At 38.4% G+C, this 21,233-nt stretch overlaps 1 protein-coding gene across 2 annotated transcripts in view; it reads left to right on the plus strand.

The window, feature by feature from the left end:
• The first annotated feature begins 2,297 nt into the window (after nucleotides 1-2,297).
• LOC149812969 (protein MICROTUBULE BINDING PROTEIN 2C-like) overlaps nucleotides 2,298-21,233 on the plus strand; it is a 42,477-nt gene continuing 23,541 nt past the window's right edge. For both annotated transcript variants that reach the window (XM_089990859.1, XM_089990860.1), the window contains exons 1-3: nucleotides 2,298-2,542; nucleotides 2,813-2,896; nucleotides 3,908-4,276. In XM_089990859.1, coding sequence (XP_089846985.1) covers nucleotides 2,408-2,542; nucleotides 2,813-2,896; nucleotides 3,908-4,276 — 588 coding nt within the window. In that variant the 5' untranslated portion in view covers nucleotides 2,298-2,407. The remainder of the gene's footprint in view (nucleotides 2,543-2,812; nucleotides 2,897-3,907; nucleotides 4,277-21,233) is intronic.

Consider the following 21,233-nt stretch of genomic DNA (forward strand, 5'->3'; position numbering starts at 1 on the left):
GTCTGACTGGATCCATACCCATTACTGATCTGGATCTAGACCCAGTTTTGATCTAGATATAGAATTAATTAATTCATTCAGTTGGATCCAGATTCAGTTTTGATATAAATCCAGTACTGATCTGAACTAGATCCAGTTCTATTCTGGATCTAGAACAGTCAGTTTAGATCTAAACACATATCTCTCTGAATCCAGTTCTATTTGGATCTGTCCATACTGACTGGATTAGACTGGATCCAGATTCGGTCTGATCCAAATCAGACCAGTTTGGATCCGAGACCCAGTCAGATACGACTCAGTCTGGTTCACACTTGAACGAGTTTGATTTGAACCAGTTAGATTCAAACTGGTTCAGTTTGAACTATTTCGATCTAGACCGGTTCTATCTGAACCGACTCAAACTAAACTGGTTCAGTCAGAACCAATTTGGTCTGAACCTGTTCGACCCGATATATATATATATATATATATATATATATATATATATTTAAACATACCTGGTTCGATCTGGGTCGCACTCAAACCGATCCACTTAAAATATATAAGAAAAATGAAAGGGGGGCGACAGCCATATCCGGCCCTCCCCTTCCTCTCTATTGCAGACGACCCTCTCTCTCTCGGTCGGGGTTTTCCCCTCTTTTTTTTTGTTTCTCTGCAGCTCGTCGACAGCCATGGCTGTCAGCTCTCTTTTCGCTTAGAAAAAAAAGAAGGAAAAACATCTTACCTCATCGTCGGCCAAATTTTTGGTAAGATCTTTTGCAAATCTTTTTTCTGCAACTCATTTTCCTCTATTTTTGCTCGATCGATGGTGAGGGAGGCGAACCATGAGGGTTATTTATAGCTCTCATGGTAGGGTGAGGATAACCTCAACCCCCGTTGATCATGGGGTGAGGGGGGGGGTGAGGTTTATCTTCATCCCCCCAATCCGTTACGAGTCTCCCCTTTCCCCCTCTTTTTTTTTTTTAATATCCCCTCCGACGATTTTGTCGAAGGGGAGTTTTATACAAACATTCACAAAAATATTAAAAGATTCACATTAAAGTCTTGAAAAATTTGTAAATTTATGTCCATTGTGCGAATGTGAAAAGTTTGCAAATGAGACACAAGATCTGCATATATAAAAGATATTCGCGAATCATCTTGCTATTGTCACGAGGACGTCCGCAAATGAGTGAGGACATTCACAAATCATCTTTGCAAATATCAGTAGACATTTGTGAACTTTTTCGAGAAGTATTACTTAAAAGCGGTTCACAACTTATATTCATGAAGGTCATACTGTATTTGTAAATATTGTATTGTATTTGCTGAGGTCTCATCAAAGTGCGAATGTGAGAGACATTTGCAACAGGTGACTGCGAATGCCATACACCTTAGCGAAGCTCCTTGAGAGATATTTACTTAAGTGAGTGTCGGGGGTTGTATTTGGGAAGGTCCTACTGTAAGTGTCTTACTATATTATATTTGCATAATCTCTTTTTTATTGAATGGTTTCAAACTTCCTGTAACATATCTATATATATAGTGCAAACCTCAGCAGGTTCGTATGTGCAAAAGAAAAAAAAAATGTCTAAAAAAAGATAGCCAGTATTGGATATACTAGAGAAATTTTCAAATTTGTTAGGTATTTCCTAAAACAAGGCATTTTGCAGGGACAATATGATCGTTTTTAAACCATCAAATAAAAAAACACACTACAAAAGAAAGACAGCCAATATAACGTGATTCGGTTTCTGCTACACTGAGTGTTAAGGATCCGCTTTTCTTATTTCATCTCGACAAGACTATGTACAATATTTATGAGGATTTTACTCTTTTCAAAATTTTCACAATACATGATTTTTTGCAACGTTTCCCTCTCTTTGTTACCTTGAAGAATTCCATCCTCATAGCAAGTCTGAGTGCCAACTCCTTTTGGATTAGGAACACGTCATTAACACCCTATTGCCTCATTTGGATCACGTCCACTTACCGTATGGGTATGGGTATGGGTATGGGTATGGGTATGGATATTCTTGTTAACAAACCCGTCTAACATTTTCGAATTTTGGTTTTACTTCAGATAAAGGACGGAGGTAACTGAAAATTATTTACTAATAGATCGTGTATTTGTAAATTTTTAAAAGATGGGCTGTATTTGTAATTACGCCCAAGTTAGGATACATTTTTTCTTAAAAAAAATAGTGCATCAGTATGAAAAGCTTCTTACCAGGGCAAGGGTATATTGGTAAAATCATCACTCCCCCAAAGTAGAAGCACAAAAAGTGGATGATTGCCGGAGACTGCAATCTGCCCAACACAAGGGCGAGAGGTCCCCGATTTTCTCTCTATATTTTTCAGGGTCTCCTTCCACCCAAGAAGGAGAAAATCAAGGATTTGGATTTCCTCTTTGGAATTTGAAAATCCAATGGATCGCCTTTTCCCGCCCGAGGAGGGCTCGTCTGCTTCTTCACCACCACCTTCTTCCTCATCAAATGAGAACTTCGACAGATTGCTCTTCAAGAATCTAGTGGAGATGGTCCCGCTCATCGAGTCCCTCATGGTAAGATAAGACACGAGAGAAAGAAGCAGTTTCTTCTTCTTCTTTTTTTGTAAAATTGGTCGTTCTCTCTCTCTAGATTTGATGCGGTCTGAGTTTCGGTTTATGAATTTTGCACCTTTTTCGAAGAATGGGGAGCTGGGTTTTCTTTCTTTAGATTGTGCTTCAATTTTGAGTTTCGCGGTCAAAGGGTTGGGAGTTTCGGGTTTCTTATTGTTTTATTTTTCTTTAGTTCAACTTTTGATCTTTTTTTGGTGGGTTTTTGTGTTGAAGGATCGAAGATCGAACACTTCGTTCACTCGCCGGGCATCTCTAATCTACACCAAGACGCCTTCTAAGGACCTTAATTCCAAGAAGGTAATTGAACAGTTTAGATTTTGTATCCGTTTGGTCGATTCCTGTTTCGTTATGCATATTCTTCTTCTTATTCCTTTGTTTGTTTCTTTTGGATTCGATTGCATGCACGGAATGTGTATTCGTAAACATGAATACAGGGTCAAATAAGATTGTTGGACCGGCTAGAGTTGTACGATCTCAACCCAGAATCTTTGTTTCGAATCCTATTGGGGGCATCCGTAGCTATACTACGAAACTAGACAAAAAAAGCGAAACCAATTAATTAAGAAAAATAAAGGAAAAAATAGGGGGAAGTCATGAATACAGCCTAATGGAATCTTGAACGGATCACAGATAGACTAACTTTGAACATGGTTGCCAAGATTTATGATGAGAGCGAGTCCTTCTAAGATAGAATGCGGTCATATATGTACCTTTAAAAAACATCAGAAATATGGGATGGCTGAAGTTTTGAGAATGTTGGTCTTGATAGTCGGCTTATCTATGAGCAATGGTGCTGAACCCCTTGTGCCAACTTTGTTCTTTAGTGTTGCCGAGTTTTTGTCTGTAGTGAACTGTTCATGCAGAAAGGAGAATGGATTGAGAAGAGAGAAAAATGTTATACATGATGAACCAGACTCAGGAAGTAGTTGGGGCTTTGATTGGATTGGCACCCACATCTACTTGGGTGATCTGACTTGTGCTTCTGATTGAACCATAAACATTTCATTTGAAGCTTATATCGTATGCACTGCAAGGGTGAATGAATGGAGTGAAGCTTTTTCTGCTGATATTATTTCGTTTTTGTGGACAAAAGTTTGCATCATTCTAAGCACCGCAATATTCTGTTCCATCTGAGCTTGACTACGACAAACAAATGATGCTTCTTTTTTTCCAAAGCAGAACTAATGATCATTTCCTTGTCACTGGTTCTATTCATATACTTCGTTGCCTAAAAGAAATGTGCATGAGTGTGTGTGCTTACATAGTAACATTGCCTTTAACTGTTACATTCCATGCTTTCATTTGCAGATGGCTGATCCAAAAGGAAGGAACCCAGTTCAAGCTGTCTCCGTCAAAAAGCAAAGGGACCCTGGGCAAAACATTGAAAAAAACACTAATAGAGATAACCAAGATGTTTCTGCTGATGACTTTTCAATTTTAACATCAAAATCAAAGTCATTGGCATCTGAAAAGGAAAGGGAAGAGCTGCTTCTATTGCGACAACAGGTGGAGGAGCTGCAGAAGAAGTTGGTAGAGAAGGATGAAGTATTGAAATCTGCAGAAGAATCAATTAACTGTTTCAACTTAGTTCTGATGGATATTGAAGATTTAAAGCGTCAGATAGAAGAAAAAGACTCCCTAATCAGATCTGCTGATTTGCAACTTTCTGATGCAAAGGTATTTGATTTTATTCTCTGGGATATCTTGATTTTTTTTTTGCTTTCCCCTATTCCCTTAGTAGTATCATCACCATCATCGTCATCAACATTCTTCTTCTTTAGTTGTTCTTATTGGCCAGAGGTCTGCTGGATGTAACCTTCTAATACTACATTGTCACGTCCAAATATGGACTTCTGATTGGCATTGTCTTGCTAGGAATACCAATATTTTTTATCGTAATGGATGTGGTTCTAGTTTTTGTAGTGGTGCCCTTCCATTTGAATTCGTTTTGGTTCCAGTTGGATGGACCCACAATATTAGAATCTTTTTTATAGGTCAGTAATAGATCTGGATTCTTAGAAATATGGGTTTCACTCATGCAGATCTGCATGTGGATCATATAGGTCCATCCAGATCTGATGTATTTGATCTAGATCTAGTATTTATTCTAATCAGGTATGATTCCTCCAGTCCATATTTGGGGATAATATGTCTGGTTAGGCCTGAGCTAAAGTGACATGGGCATGTCTAGGGGGGATGACATGCCCATGTCATCATACTCAGGTCAGGGAATGGCAATATGTATGCCCTTGGGTAGGCGTTTGAGCGGATTTGGACAGGTCTGGCTCATACCCAATATCCATATCCTTTTTTCTTTTTTACATGGTCAAAGGGGTGGTCTCCCCCTTGACCCCCTCCCGATCACAACCCTTCCTAGGAGAGAGAGAGAGAGAGAGAGAGAGAGAGAGAGAGAGAGAGAGAGAGAGAGAGAGAGAGAGAGAGAGAGAGAGAGAGAGAGAGTAGCTCCTTATCCATCCTAAACACTTCTAAAAAGCATAGTTGCACGTATTTTTGCTTAATCCTAACCTTTTAGATGCTTTCATCATTGCTTATTCACTAAAACCATCCTTTGGATTGAATTGATCTCGATGATGATGAGAAATCTTGATTTCTGTTTCACCAAGTTTTGGTGCAATATGAGGCATTGGTTTTTTATTGCTCTAAATATGCCTATAAAAATGAAAAATTGCCTAATCTAACACATGTTCTCTACTAATTTATACAGACATCTATGAGCTTAGATTAAGCAAAAACGTGATTTTTTTTTCCTTTGAAGACCTTTAGGACGGTTTAGGAGATAAGATTGTTTAGGAGCTACTCATTATTCCACATACACACGCACACACTCACACTTATAACCACCTTTACAAGCATTGTTGTACTGTACCTTCCGTACACACACCCAAACCCGTACCCATACCTATGTCTATGTGACATAAGGCTCGAGATCTATCAAGTTATAACCTATTAACTATCTTAAAACACAATACCACCTTTTGGAGCATCAACCTGACTTATAACTTTGAGCAATTTGCCCATCTTTATTGGGTTCTTTGCTTTGATCTCTGACCTGCAACACATTAGTATCAGATATACTACCCCATCATACCATGTTTGTTGATAACTATTGACCTGCAGGGCATAGGTTAAAAAAGTATAATTACTTAAAACAAAGTATAAAAACAAGAAAAAATAAATGCCTTAAATGTTTCTAAATATACAACCAAAAACTGATTCTAATGTTTAAACCATGGTTGCCAGTTGAGGAAGCGGGAGCGGGAAGCGATACGGGAAGCGGGAGCGGGAAGCGAGGCACTTTCAAAATTTTAGGAAGCGGGGAAGCGTGGGACCACTTAGGACCGATTCGGGAAGTGTCTCAGAAGCGACCTAGGAAGCGTCTCGGAAGCGACCTAGGAAGCGTCTCAGAAGCGAGGGGGAAGCGAAAAAAAATAAAAATAAAAAATAAAAAATACAAAAAAATTGAAAAAACAGGGGAAGCGAGGGGGAAGCGTGATGGGAAGCGTGTCCCCCATTAAAGGGAAACACGCTTCCCAAAAAAGGGGGACGCTTCCCCCCACACTTCGGAAGCGCGACGTTTCTCGCTTCCGAAGCGCGCTTCGGGGAAGCGCGCTTCCCCTTTTAGCTAGGCGCTTCCGGTAACCCTGGTTTAAACACTACAAAAAGGAAAATATAAAATACCAACATTGTTGTGCTCCCCACGGCGTTTCTAGATGGTACGCACCTAGGTAGTGTAAGTGACCTAGGAGGAATTTTAACTAGTAAGCCTATGACTCTATCTGCCTATATAATTGTCGCCAAAGTGGGAATCAATGATCTAGATGTTGAACGTTAGAACAACAAAGAAGCTGCATGAGAATCAATTGAAAAAGAACACAATTATTGCTTGGAGGAACAAGTAGGAAGTTAGGAACCATGAGTTATGAGAAACATGAAAAACATAATAATGTTTTTAACATAAAACAACAATAATATACTCATGTGGCCAATTAGTAAGAATGGTGCTTTAATGCATTGAAAGTGTGATACCAACAATTTAGATTTATATTGCCAAACTATAGAGAATCATGCTTTGCTAGAAGAGGAAAAAATGCTCCCTATAAAGGTGAAGCACATCAACTGAAGTGTTCAAGTCTTCAAAAGAGCTTATTTGTTCTTTGATCTAGATCAATGTAAAAAGCACATTGTAAGGTGTATTGGAAGCTGTGTTGTAAATATTATATCAAAACCCATATCAAAAGGGCTCGGGATAACAGTCGGGGAAGCAGGAGAGGGAAGCGGAAGCAGGAAGCAGGAAGCGAGACAAAAATTGTCTCGAAAGTGAGAAGAGAAGCGGACTGAAAGCGACCTAGGAAGCGAATCAGAACCGAAAAAAGAGAAAAAACAAAACAAAAAACAAAAATGAAAAACAAAAAAATAAAAAAGAAGGGGAAGTGCGCTTCCCATTTTTTGGTGCTTACCAGCATGTAGGGGTGGCAAAATCTGACACGACCCGCCAACCCGCTTCTTAGCCGGGTTCGGGTTTGTCTTAAATGGGTTTGTGTCGTAAACAGGTCGACCCGCCTAACCCGTTTATTAAACGGGTTGGGTTCGTGTTAGGGGTATGCCAACTCGTCTGACCCGTTTAATAAACGGGTTAGACGGGTGGGTCAACCCGTTTACCCGAACCCGACCCACCAACCCGACCCGTTTATCGTAATATTTTAGTCACGGGTTGGCGTTCTCCATCGGCATCAACCCTGTCAGAAGCAGCCCCTCCTCATCGTCCTTCTTTCGATCCCGATGGTGGTGGATCTGATCTTCCACCGGTATCCACAATAGCATCTTAGAAACCTTTCAGTCATCCATTCGATCCACCAAAACCACCAAAATCCTTACCGGAAAACCCTAGAAACCCCCAAAATCCAATTTCCCCTCTTTTTTCGCGGAAACACGAAACTCTAACCCTAGAAACAAATCAGAAAACGTCGGAATTCAACATACACCAATCAAGAAACCAGAAACAAACGAAAATGAGAAACCCTAACCCCAGAAAATGAATCAGAAAACGTCGGAACTTTTTTGAAATCAGAACCAAACGAACACGAGAAGTCCTAGACGAGCCAAAACCCTCCGAAAATCGGGGGGAAGGTGGAGAGAGGCATGACGACGAAGCTCGCCCGCACGATCGGACGATCCGATGGCTGAGGAATCGGAAGCAGGGGAGACAGAAGAGCTGTTATTGGGTCGCCGCAAGACGAGGAGAGGAGCATCGACGGTCCAGAGCGACTTTCGTCGCCGTATCGACGGTCATCGTCGTCTTCGCAAGAGGGAAGAGACAGAGAGGAGAAGGAAGCCAATGGAAAGGAAACATCAGTCAAATAACAGAAGGGGAGAGAAAATGGTAACGGATTCTGTGTGCCCGCACAAAGCAATCTCGCAAATCCCATTCTCGGGGAAAATATCGTGACTAAAATATTGCGATAAACGGGTCAGGTTTACCCCCCCGCCAACCCTACCCGCCAACCCGTTTATTAAACGGGTTAACCGTGTCGTGTCGGGTTACCCGTTTAATAAATGGGTCGGGTTTGTGTTTGCCACAGCCAACCCGTTTAATAAACGGGTTGGGTTCATGTTGAGGTATGCTGACCCGCCGACACGACCCACCAACCCGACCCGATTGCCACCCCTACCAGCATGTTTTGCGCTTCCGAAATGCGCTTCGAGGAAGCGCACTTCTTCATGTCCTATGGCACTTCCGGTAACCTTGGTATTTTATCATATCATAAAACATGAGAGAAAAATCACTTGTATTTTACAAAACACAAAAAATTAATGAAAAATCTAAACATTAAGAATACAAGAAAAAAACATTTTAAAAATGAGTACAAGAATTAAAATCAAGTAATTAAATAAAAATAAATTTAGACTATTGACATGTTGTTAACATGAAATAGGGTTTAGTAATTCATTACATAAAGTCAGTAACATAGATCATAGGATGATAGGACTTAGAAGCATAGTTTGCTACATGACTACAAAAGTCAAAAGACTCAAAACAACAAGTCTCATCACTTGAAATTCACTATATAAACTCATAAAGTCAATAACAGTTCACTATATGACTAAAAAAATAAAAAAACTCAAAACAACAAGACTTATCACTCTTCTTCATTATCAAATATTTTGCATAATCGAAAATGACATCTTGTTGTGTGGCTTGTACTGTTAAAATATGTATATACAACAACAACAACAACAACTACGCCTTCATCCCAAAACAATTGGGGTCGGCGATATGAACCAAAAAAAGAAAATCATTCTGGGTCTTCCACATGAATCCTTCTCCTCCAATCATTTCTATCCAATGCCATGTCCTTGGTGAGGTTCAAAGCATTCATATCCTTTCCTATCATCTCCATCCAAGTCTTCTTAGGCCTACCCCGACCTCTTTTAACTAATATATTTTCCCATTTCTCCATCATTCTAACTAGAGCATCATTAGGCCTTCGCCAAATATGTCCAAACCACCATAAACGATTATCTCTCATCTTATTTTCAATGGATGCAATGCCTACCTTCTTACGTATCTCCTCGTTTCGAATCTTATCTTTTATTGTATTTCCACACATCCATCTAAGCATACACATCTCAGCCAAGGTTTTAAAACCCGTGACTCGGAACTCGACTCGTTCTTTATTGACTCGTGACTCGGCGGGTCAACTCGGTGACTCGGACCGGGTTTTGTTAACTTTTGATTTTAAAAGAAAAACAATATATAATTTGTCTGAAACCATGCTTTTGAGTAAACATAGTCTCCAAATGTCTGTAAGAATATAAAAACAACTGCAAAGAGCTATAGAGGTTTGCTTGAATAATCGAATTTGATATCTATACAAGCACTTTGACTAATTCATGACTTGAATTAGAGGATTTGGTCACCATGAGTTCAATCTGCTACTACCTAAGGTTCCTAAAATGGCCAATCATATATGCTAGCTTGTTTTAAAAGTTTTGATTCCCTCTCTAACAAATCCATAAATGTAAAACAGGGATATATGTGCATATTGAAAGTTTACAGAATGCCCAATATCAACATAAATAAGCAATTTTCTCTCATGTATAAAACTATGCAGGAAATATATTAATGGCACAACTATAAAAAGACTACTAATATTTGAATATGTACAATGCTTGTTCACATAACAAATGGATGATGAAACCTAAATGTGACTTCCCATAGGGCACAGTTGACCTGCCATATATAGTGAGAATCATTTCTTCAAAATATTTTGCTAGAATAAGTTGATAACACAGGGTGAACAGTAGTTCGAACAACATGGCGATTTTATTCTATGGATTTAAATGCTTTTTATTTTCTTTTTTATACAAAATCTGGGGGTAACCCTTGTTAAAATATATGTACTTATATATTTCGAAACTGTAATTTGAAACTCAAAAAACAAATTTCAAAATTCAAACATCCCAAAACTCGCCCGAGTCAGGCCGAGTCAAGCCGAGTCAAGCCGAGTCAGGCCGAGTCAAGCCCGAGTTTTGGCAAACCGAGTTTGCCTTGCCGGGTTGACTCGCTGGAGGGGCGAGCCGAGCCGAGTCAGCCGAGTCAACGAGTTGACTCAGCGAGTTTTAAAACACTGATCTCAGCTACACTCATTTTTTGAATATGATGTCTCTTGGTAGCCCAACATTCCGTACCATATAGTAAAATATGAATATGTATATATATATATATTCATAATATAATGAATATGCATAATTTTGTTGTAATAAGTAATACCCATCAGGGGCATTTTAGTCTTTTTTTTACTTTTTTGTATATAGGATCCAGACCCAAACTCTTTCCTCTCTATTATATATATAGCCATGTCCCCATACTCACATTTTTTTAAATTGCCTGTCGTACCCTCCATACCTGTACCCATGTGACATAGTTCACAAGTATGATTTTATGAGATTTTTCTTAACTTGTGTTTGAATTTCTTTCTTTTCTCTTTGATGTATTATTGTGTGAAACATAGAATACTTTACGTAGTATTAAAAATTATATGTGGTTAGGGTCTTAGTGATCATGGGTATCTTGTTATTTTGAAATTTGAATAAATGATTTTTCATATTGATATATGATCCTTGTGCACTTGTTTTGTATGAATTTAATCAATTTCTTGTTTATTGTAAATTCCTTTGAGTTCTTACATTTGATATACATGTTGTCATGTTTTGCTTAGTATAATTAATGAGTGATATCTTATTTGAAATGTTTATCCAAGCCTTTGAGACATTATTGCAAAATTGTTTATATCTTATTGATATTTTATGTCTAAATATGTGTTTCTTTAAGCATTTTGTTAATGAGAACAATTTATATTTTGTGCTTGTCACTCTTAGTGAGTTGTGTGTCTTCATTATAAGGGTGTTCTTGGTCCATAAGTGACCACTTTGCTTTGTATCTCATTGTAAGCCTTTAAAACACTCTCTTGTATTTCTAATATGTACTTGTTTTTTTAGAGATCAAAATTCTACTATGGTCAGAATTTATGAAAAATATGTTGTTTTTATGGTTATAATTATCTAAACAAGAAATTCTTAAAAATTGATTTTGAAGTATATTCATTGTGTTTTCCTTAATGGCTATTGTACTAATGTTTCTAAAATCTTAAAATTATTGCTTAAGGTGCATATCTAATTCATTTTTAAAATTGTTTAAGTTTATAGTATCTCTATGTTTTGTTGAGAAATTTAACCATCGTCACTTCATATATATGAATTAATCAAAGTCATTCTTGTTTCAAATATATATATATATATATTTGTTTTGAATCTAAATACATGTATTTTATATTTATTTTTTAAAATGTTAGGTTGAAATGTTTTTCGTTTAATAACTATTTGGTAATAATATCTTCCTTTAGGTAGTTGGAATTATAGTCACGGATATCACCAATATTTTGAAAATATCGTGATATTATACCTCATCGAGATATAGCCGATACAGATATTTGTGGCTATGGTTAGAACCAAGGTTGTATGTATCGTATCGTAACCCATATTGTTTGGGCTCAAAATAAGATACATATCGTATCGTAAAAAATAATAAATTTTGAAAAAAAAATTCTAAAGAAAATCATAAAAAATAGAAAAATTCTATAAAATCATAACACAAAACAGTGATGAAATGCAATGCAACCATAAAATCACATGTGAGACATTTATGTCTCTATGAGTTGTATAACACATCATCAATCATCAAATCTCACAAAAACAATGCAAAATAGTAATATCTTCAATTAAGAACATGCCATAAGATTCATTAAAAAAAAATTATGAATACTTAATAGTTACAAATTATAATACATAACCAAGTTTTTAAGAAGTACACCGTCAATAATCATTATCTTCATTATCTTCTTTTTGTTCTTCATCTTTATTTTGTTCTCCTCCTTCGACATTCAAATCATCTCCAATATATGTGGGGTCTTCGTCATCTATGTCCCGAGCTCCCTCCATGTTTATCTATTGAATGTCCTCTTCATTCAAGGGGTCTGCTTCTTCTTGAATCCATTCATCCAATACATCGAAGTTATCTAAACTAATGGGATCAAACTGCTCTTTGTGCCTCCTTGATGACAACTTTTGTATTTGCCTAAAAAGATAACATGAAAATTTAAAATTAGTTAAGTTTTGTATACATAAAAAAATATTAAATAGTACATGAATACAATAAATAAACTTTATAATTTTAAAATTACCTTTGCCTTAGTCGTAGGTTGTAGTGAACGTACATGAGGTCATTGAGCCTTTTGTGCTCTAATATGTTTCTTCGCTTTGAATGAATTTGGTCAAAGATGCTCCAATTTCTTTCGCATCCACTTAAACTGAATTTTTGACTTAGGAGAATAGCAAAAGTTCTTAGGTTTAGAACATCACTTCCAAACTTAGTCCACTATATGTTTGAAAAAACAAGAAAATGAGAAATCAATAAGACAATAACTGATACAAATCATTTATGTCACAGGGATTCGGCTAGCAGGGTGCCGCACCCGCGTCGACGCGACTCGACGCGGGTGCGGTCAACCCGATCCTAGATGCGGTCAATGCACCCAGGGTCATTTTGGTCCCAATTCTCGAACTTAAAAAAAAATTTGCCAAGAAATTTTTTTTGCCCTATATGTCACAGGGATTCTCCAACTAGGTGCCGCACCCGATGCGGTCAACCTGACCCTAGGTGCAGTCAACGCACCCAAGGTCATTTATGTCCAACTTTTGGACTTTATATATATATATATATATATATATATATATATATATATATATAATTTTTTATATTTTTTCTGCACCCCCGCACCCAGGTTTTTTGAAAGTGCCGCACCCCCGCACTCACACCCGCACCCGCACCCATGTGACAGCAAATCATACAATCATACAAAACATCATAAATAAATAATAATATGAAATAAAAATTGAAATAGACAAATAAATTACTTGGGTGCATTGTGGTATGATTTTGCATTGCTGCAACTCTCCATATATCATACAATGCATTGTTCATAAATTTTTGTTTCCTTATAAATTTGATCTTAAATGTCATAATCAGGGTTCAACCTTTCAATGCAATCTAAGAGACCCTTGTTGACTTCTCTGTCTATCTTAAATGTAGGGAAGTATCTAAATGCAGGATTTAAATAATACGCTGCAACATGAAGAAGTTGATGAAGCTGCCCAGTCCACCTATGGTTAATGATGTTTCATATGGGCAAATACAAATTTTTTCTTTCTATTTATATTGTCTCTGATGACCTTTTTTGCTTTATACATGGCCTCATAGAGATAACAAATAGCTGGTTTGTCTTTGCTATCAACCTATGTCACAGGGATTCGGCTAGGAGGGTGCCGCACCCGCGTCGACGCGACTCGACGCGGGTGCGGGTGCCGCACCGGGTGCGGTCAACTCGATCCTGGGTGCATTGACCGCACCCAAGATTATTAATGTCCATTTTTTTAAAAAAAAAATTGCCCAAATGGGCTTCAAAATTTTTAAAAAAAAACTTTATGCTAGTATGTCAGCTGCTGACAGACTAGCATAAAGTAAGTTTTTCACGCACAGCTGCTGACAGCACAGCTGCTGACAGCTGTCAGCACAGCTGCTGACAGCTGCAACAGCTGTCTGTTAGCTGCTGACAGCAGCTGACAGCTGCAAAGTTTAAAAAAAAAACCCCGCCTATTCCCCAACCCCCTTTATATATATATATATTACTTATTACATTTTTGCCCCTGCCGCACCCCCGCACCCGGGTTTTTTGGAAGTGCCGAATCCCCGCACCCGCACCCGCGCCCGCACCCGCACCCATGCGACATAACTATCAACCAATTAAAGCACCTTTACCAAAGGTATATTTATTCTCAACAACTTAACACATGAATCCTAAAATTCACTTCTAAATACAATATCTACAATTTCCTTTGGCTTTTTTTTTTTGAAATGGGAATATGCATTCCACCTAATTGAAAAAAACATCTTTTTAAGTGCCTTTCTATTCTTTACAAGACTTTGCACTGTAACAAAATTTGTAGCAAATCTAGTAACTGCGTTATGAATCAATTCAGCACCATTAGTATACTTTCTCATTAAGTTCAAAACCCATGCATGATTATAAATAAATTTTGTAATTTCTTGGTAGCATTCAACTGTATGTCGTATCTCATCCATGTCCTCAAGCATGAAGTCTATGTAATGGGCAACCCATAGGATCCAAAATAGTGACCCGTACTTTTCTGCCAATTCTTTACCTGCTGCCCTATAATTCGGTGCATTATCAGTAATGAATTGTATAATGTTTTGAGAATGAACATCTTCCATAACCTGTTCAAAAACCCTCAAGAATACATCTGATGTCTTGGGCATATAAGACAAATCAATTGATTTTAAAAACATGGTTCATTTGGGATAATAAATAAGAAAATTGATCAAAGTCCTCGACTTTCTGTCTGTCCACCCATCTGTCATGATGGTCTCTCTTCATGACTGCTTATTCTCATCATAATAAGCCTTCACTTTATTCACATTAGCATCTAAATTTTTTTCTCTCAAAGCATGATATAAAATTATCTTGTATCTAGGCCAAATACTGGTTATGGCATTTGCCATGGCCTGAAAATGAAGTTAATTTGCCATATTGAAAGTAATGTATGCATCATAAAATCATCTCCCAACTGCGACATTCACCTGCTCGACTAAATATTGAGGAGTCATAGCAGTACGAATGTCGGGTTACATCCCAGGGGCAGTCCTAGAAGGAAAAAATCTCCTAATAGAGCCTCTAGCTCCACCTCCTCTCGAAGAACTCTCTTTTATTCCTCTTCTTTTTTTGCCCGCGGTACTACTACTAGCACCAACCACACCTTTGAAAAAGGTACATGGAAATCTTTTACCCGATCCAAATTATGTACAGGAGGATCCGACCCGATCAGGATTATATACAGTACAGTGTAATTGTAACATTGTAACCTTTTCTTTTAATCGGGTCTGGATACACCAGACCCGGATCCACTCCCTTGTAATGTAAAATAAATACAAAGTTTTAGGTCACGATTTCTATTTAGAAATCGTGACTGCCGCATGCCCCCTTTCTCGCATTCTTCTCTTCGTCTCTCTCTCTCTCTTCCCAAATACAGGTGCAGAGGGAATTCTAACATGGTATCAGAGCTCAGATCTGTCTGAGGGCAAAAAAAAAGGTTCCAGCAGGTGCAACAATCGAAGTTTTGAGGTTTTCTCGTTCTTTCCTCTTTTCTACTCTTCTCCTTTTTCTTTCTTCCCTTATTCTTATCTCCTTTTCTGATTCTTTCTGTGTACCCACATCTCACGTGGGGTTTTACTTCTCTCTTGATCTGAGGTTCACGTGAACTCAAATCCTAAAAAAAAAAGAGTGGCTGTATTTCATGTGAATCGCTGAAATCGATTCACGTGAAACATCAGACCAATCATGTGCCCTATTTCATTCTTTTTTGATATTAGTCCTCCACACATCTATTTCTACATATTCAAATGTATTCTTGCTGACTTGCTTTCTCCCTGTTTATCCCTTGCTGCATGTCTAAAAATATATTTAAAGTTTTTTTTTGCTAATTGTCTGAAAATACATTTAACGTGGAAAAAGTCTTCTCTCACGTCAGTATCAACTTTCTAGAGTGCATAAAAGGGGAGGGGTTCAGTCTCTCTATTCCCTGATTCTGACAACAAAAAAAGGAGGCTGAGCATTGTGTGAGAACTCTTGCACTTCGTGAACACTCTTATTGAACTTCACTCTCTATGGATCCTTATTCCTCTCAATCAAATCTCTCTTCCAAGTTTTCTCAACCAACTCGTTTTTGAAAAGTTGAATACCTCGAACTTCTTGATTTGGAAGAGACAAATCATTCCTTTTATAAGGAGCTAAGGTCTCTTAGGTCACCTGGATGAAACCACTCCAGTCCCACTAGAATTTGTTCCGAGGGAAGAGAAAGATGATCAAGGGGCGAGTTCGATCGTGTATGTCAAAAATATAGAATTTCTCAATTGGGAAAGGAAAGATCAATCAGTTGTTGCGTACATCACCTCAACCTTGTCTCAAGAGGTACTTGTTGCCATTCCCGACAATTGTACAACACTACAACTCTGGGAACGACTTGTTCAGACGTATTCGCAGGTTTCTCAAGAAAGGATGAGTTTTCTAAAAAGGGAATTTCAGTTGTTAAGGAAAGACTCCATGACTATCATGGAATATTTGAACGAGACAAAGATCATCACAAATCAACTTGCAGTTATAGGATGTGCCGTAAGTGACAATGACATGGTGCAACAAACTCTGAGTGGAGGGGTTCAGTCTCTCTATTCCCTGATTCTGACAACAAAAAAAGGAGGCTGAGCATTGTGTGAGAACTCTTGCACTTCGTGAACACTCTTATTGAACTTCACTCTCTATGGATCCTTATTCCTCTCAATCAAATCTCTCTTCCAAGTTTTCTCAACCAACTCGTTTTTGAAAAGTTGAATACCTCGAACTTCTTGATTTGGAAGAGACAAATCATTCCTTTTATAAGGAGCTAAGGTCTCTTAGGTCACCTGGATGAAACCACTCCAGTCCCACTAGAATTTGTTCCGAGGGAAGAGAAAGATGATCAAGGGGCGAGTTCGATCGTGTATGTCAAAAATATAGAATTTCTCAATTGGGAAAGGAAAGATCAATCGGTTGTTGCGTACATCACCTCAACCTTGTCTCAAGAGGTACTTGTTGCCATTCCCGACAATTGTACAACACTACAACTCTGGGAACGACTTGTTCAGACGTATTCACAGGTTTCTCAAGCAAGGATGAGTTTTCTAAAAAGGGAATTTCAGTTGTTAAGGAAAGACTCCATGACTATCATGGAATATTTGAACGAGACAAAGATCATCACAAATCAACTTGCAGTTATAGGATGTGCCGTAAGTGACAATGACATGGTGCAACAAACTCTGAGTGGAGGGGTTCAGTCTCTCTATTCCCTGATTCTGACAACAAAAAAAGGAGGCTGAGCATTGTGTGAGAACTCTTGCACTTCGTGAACACTCTTATTGAACTTCACTCTCTATGGATCCTTATTCCTCTCAATCAAATCTCTCTTCCAAGTTTTCTCAACCAACTCGTTTTTGAAAAGTTGAATACCTCGAACTTCTTGATTTGGAAGAGACAAATCATTCCTTTTATAAGGAGCTAAGGTCTCTTAGGTCACCTGGATGAAACCACTCCAGTCCCACTAGAATTTGTTCCGAGGGAAGAGAAAGATGATCAAGGGGCGAGTTCGATCGTGTATGTCAAAAATATAGAATTTCTCAATTGGGAAAGGAAAGATCAATCAGTTGTTGCGTACATCACCTCAACCTTGTCTCAAGAGGTACTTGTTGCCATTCCCGACAATTGTACAACACTACAACTCTGGGAACGACTTGTTCAGACGTATTCGCAGGTTTCTCAAGAAATGATGAGTTTTCTAAAAAGGGAATTTCAGTTGTTAAGGAAAGACTCCATGACTATCATGGAATATTTGAACGAGACAAAGATCATCACAAATCAACTTGCAGTTATAGGATGTGTCGTAAGTGACAATGACATGGTGCAACAAACTCTGAGTGGATTGAGATTTGACTACAATATGATAGTCACTTCACTATTGTGCCTTCCTACCTTCGATGAGCTACGAGCCAAATTGATCCAGTATGAAATGACTCTGAAGGGATTCTCTGAAGAAAGTCACACTCATCCAAATTTTCAAGAACTTTTTGCCACAGGCGTGACTTATGGTAGAGGACTGGGACGAGGAGGACAAGGGTAAAGTGGATATGGAGGGCGTGGTCTACTTTCCACTCCAAATATGTTAGCTCATGTGCAAGGACCAAGATCCATCCCTACTTGCTTCCTTTGTAACAAAAAGGGGCATATCAAGGCGAACTGTTGGCACAATCCAGAGAATAAAGGAAAGGGTCCACAAACAGAAACTAAAAGAAGATTCACAAATACCAGAGACAGTGGAGAGATTAAAGATCTGCTGATATCTGCCTTGTTAGAGTTGAAATTGAAGCAGAGTGATGAAGGCACTTGGTTTGTTGACTCAGGGGCAGCGACTCATGTGACAAGCGATGCAGGTAAAATTTCTAACCCTATTCCTTATTTTGGAAAAAGTAAGTTTGTCACTGGAGATGGATCCCACCATCCTGTTTCTCATGTTGGAAAAATTGTCATTCCCATGTCACATTCCACTCTTACTCTTTCTGATGTTCTGCATGCTCCTGACATCAAGAAAAATATTGTCTCTGTTTCTAAACTTATTGATGATAATAATGCCTCAGTTGAATTCACTCCCTTCCCTGTGTAGGTCAAGGACCTATACACGAGGGAAACATTCGCTGAAGGAAAGAGACGAGACAATATGTATGTCTTTGAAGAAGCTCTATGTCATGCTGTCTACCCGGTTCATTTGAATTCGAAGTCTTCACTAGTCATGTTTATCCTCTTCTGCTAATGTTTTTAGAATTTCTGAATGTAATAAGTCATTCTTGTGGCATAGTCGATTAGGACATTGTGAGAGTCATTTCATTGAAAAACCTGTTTCTAATAATCTCATTCCAAAAGAAAATCTCAATTGGGATGAGAGCAGTCATAAGTGTTCCAGTTGTCTTTCATGCAAGAGTCATGTATTGCCTTTCCATTCCATTAATAAGAGAGCTTCAAAACCTTTTGAGATAATTTGTTCTGATGTATGGGGGCCCGCTCCAATTGTCTCTGGATCCGGGAGCAGATATTATCTAATTTTTGTTGATAACTATTCTCGATACACTTGGATATATTTCATGAAAAATAAGTCGGAAGTGTTCTCTCTGTTTCAAAATTTTCTTTCTTTAGTTAAAAATCAATTTTTCGAGTCCATTCAATTTTTCCAATGTGATGGAGGTGGGGAGTTCTCATCCCGTGATTTTATTTCTTTTCTTCGAAAAAACGGAATAAGAAGAAGGGTATCCTGCCCTCACACCCCTCAACATAATGGGATTGCTGAACGAAAACATAGGCATATTGTTGAAAGTGCCATGAGTATGCTTCATGACAGTAATCTTCCGATCAACCTATGGACAAAGGCTTTTCATTCTGCCGTGCATGTGATAAATAGACTGCCTATGGTTATCCTGGAAAATAAGTCCCCTTATCACTGTCTTTTTGAAGTTCATCCCAGTTATCAGGATCTGCTTGTTTTTGGGTGTGTTTGCTACGTGCATATTGATCAGTCCTTGAGAAACAAGTTCCAGGACAAGGCCCAGAAGTGCAGATTTGTGGGATATGCAGATGACTACAAAGGATATAGGTGTTATGATCCCACCAACAAACTCATCAGAACCTCAAGAAATGTTATTTTTAATGAACAAAATTTTGATCACGGAGTCGACACAACGAATATGCCAACTGAAGTTTACTATCCTTGGTTGAGCTCAGAACTTTTTGCTGGTTCCAATGAAGATTGTTCCTCAGACTGCGTACAACAAGAAGAAGAGATGTTTGAGAACACTGGGACGTCGAAATCACAGAATGGAGTTGAAGTACCGGGCAGATACAAAGGCATCGTCTATTCTAGGCAGAGACCGACAACATCAAGCCACTCAGACCATGTCTCAGTCGTCAATCCTACTCTTGAGGTCAGAAAATCAAATCACATACGACATCCTATTGACAAATAGGTTAGCTATAACAACTTCTCTCTGGATCTTCAACTGTTTTTAACTGCCATCAATAAGGAAGATGAGCCCATTATGTACTATCAGGCAGCTACTTCTACCAAATGGGTAGAAGTTATGAATGATGAAATGCAAGCTTTGTATGAATGTGAAACCTGGGAAGTTGTTCCCAGACCACCAGACAAAAATGTTGTCGGATGTAAATGAGTCTATAAAATAAAGTACAAGCCAGATGGAACAATTGAACGATATAAGGCAAAGCTTCTGGCAAAAAGATTTACTCAAGAAGCAGGACAAGACTATGATGAGACTTTTAGTCCAGTTGTAAGAATGAGAACGATTCGAATTATCATTTCTCTGGCTGTTGAACATGGATGGAAGTTGAGTCAACTTGATGTGAAAAATACATTCTTGCATGGGGATTTGAAGGAGGAAGTATACATGGAACAACCCCTTGAATATCAAGAACAAAATTGTAAATCCCATGTGTGCAGGTTCAAAAGGGCTATCTACGGTCTGAAGCAAACATCTCGCTCCTTATTCGATAGCTTATCGCTGGAGATTCAGAAACATGGATTTTCACGTTTCATGCTGGACCACTCATTATTTATTTTTAGAAGCCAGCCTGTGACCACTCTATTATTAATCTACGTTGATGATATTATCATCACGGGAAACTCTGCGGGCCACATTCAAGAAGTTAAAGACTTACTAGGTCAGAGGTTCAAAATGAAAGACCTTGGAGTTCTGCGTTATTTTCTTGGTGTAGAAGTCGATAACCAGGCTCATGGTTGGACACTCACTCAGCACAAGTACACCGTAGATGTTCTCAACAAGGCAGGCATGAAAGACTACAAACCTCTAGGAACTCCGAGTGTGCTTCATCAAAAACTTAGTGCTCATGATGGAGATATATGTGATGATCCCACTAGGTATCGAAGCATAATAGGAATGTTGCAGTACCTCACTCTTACTAGACCTGATATTGTTTGTTCAGTCAATCAAGTGTCTCAATTCATGCATGCGCCACATACTGGACATATGGAAGCGGTCAAGAGGATCCTTAGATATCTGAAAGGGACTATTGGGGATGGATTGACATATTCACCACCGTCATATGGCAAAGATGAGCACGAACTTACTGTGTATTGTGATGCAGACTGGGTAGGAGATCCTGACGAACGAAGGTCTACATCAGGATATTGTGTCTTCATTGAAAGAAATTTAGTTTCTTGGAGTAGCAAAAAACAAAAAGCTATTGCTAGATCAAGCACTGAGACTGAGTACAGATCCATGGATTCTGTTGCTGCCGAAGTCACATGGGTTAGGCATCTACTAACAGAAGTAGGAGAAAAGATATCCCACACTACCTTGCTATGTGACAAT

This window comes from Nuphar pumila, chromosome 16, assembly GCF_984573655.1.
Source record: "Nuphar pumila chromosome 16, dmNupPumi1.hap1.1, whole genome shotgun sequence".
Classification (NCBI taxonomy): Eukaryota; Viridiplantae; Streptophyta; class Magnoliopsida; order Nymphaeales; family Nymphaeaceae; genus Nuphar; species Nuphar pumila.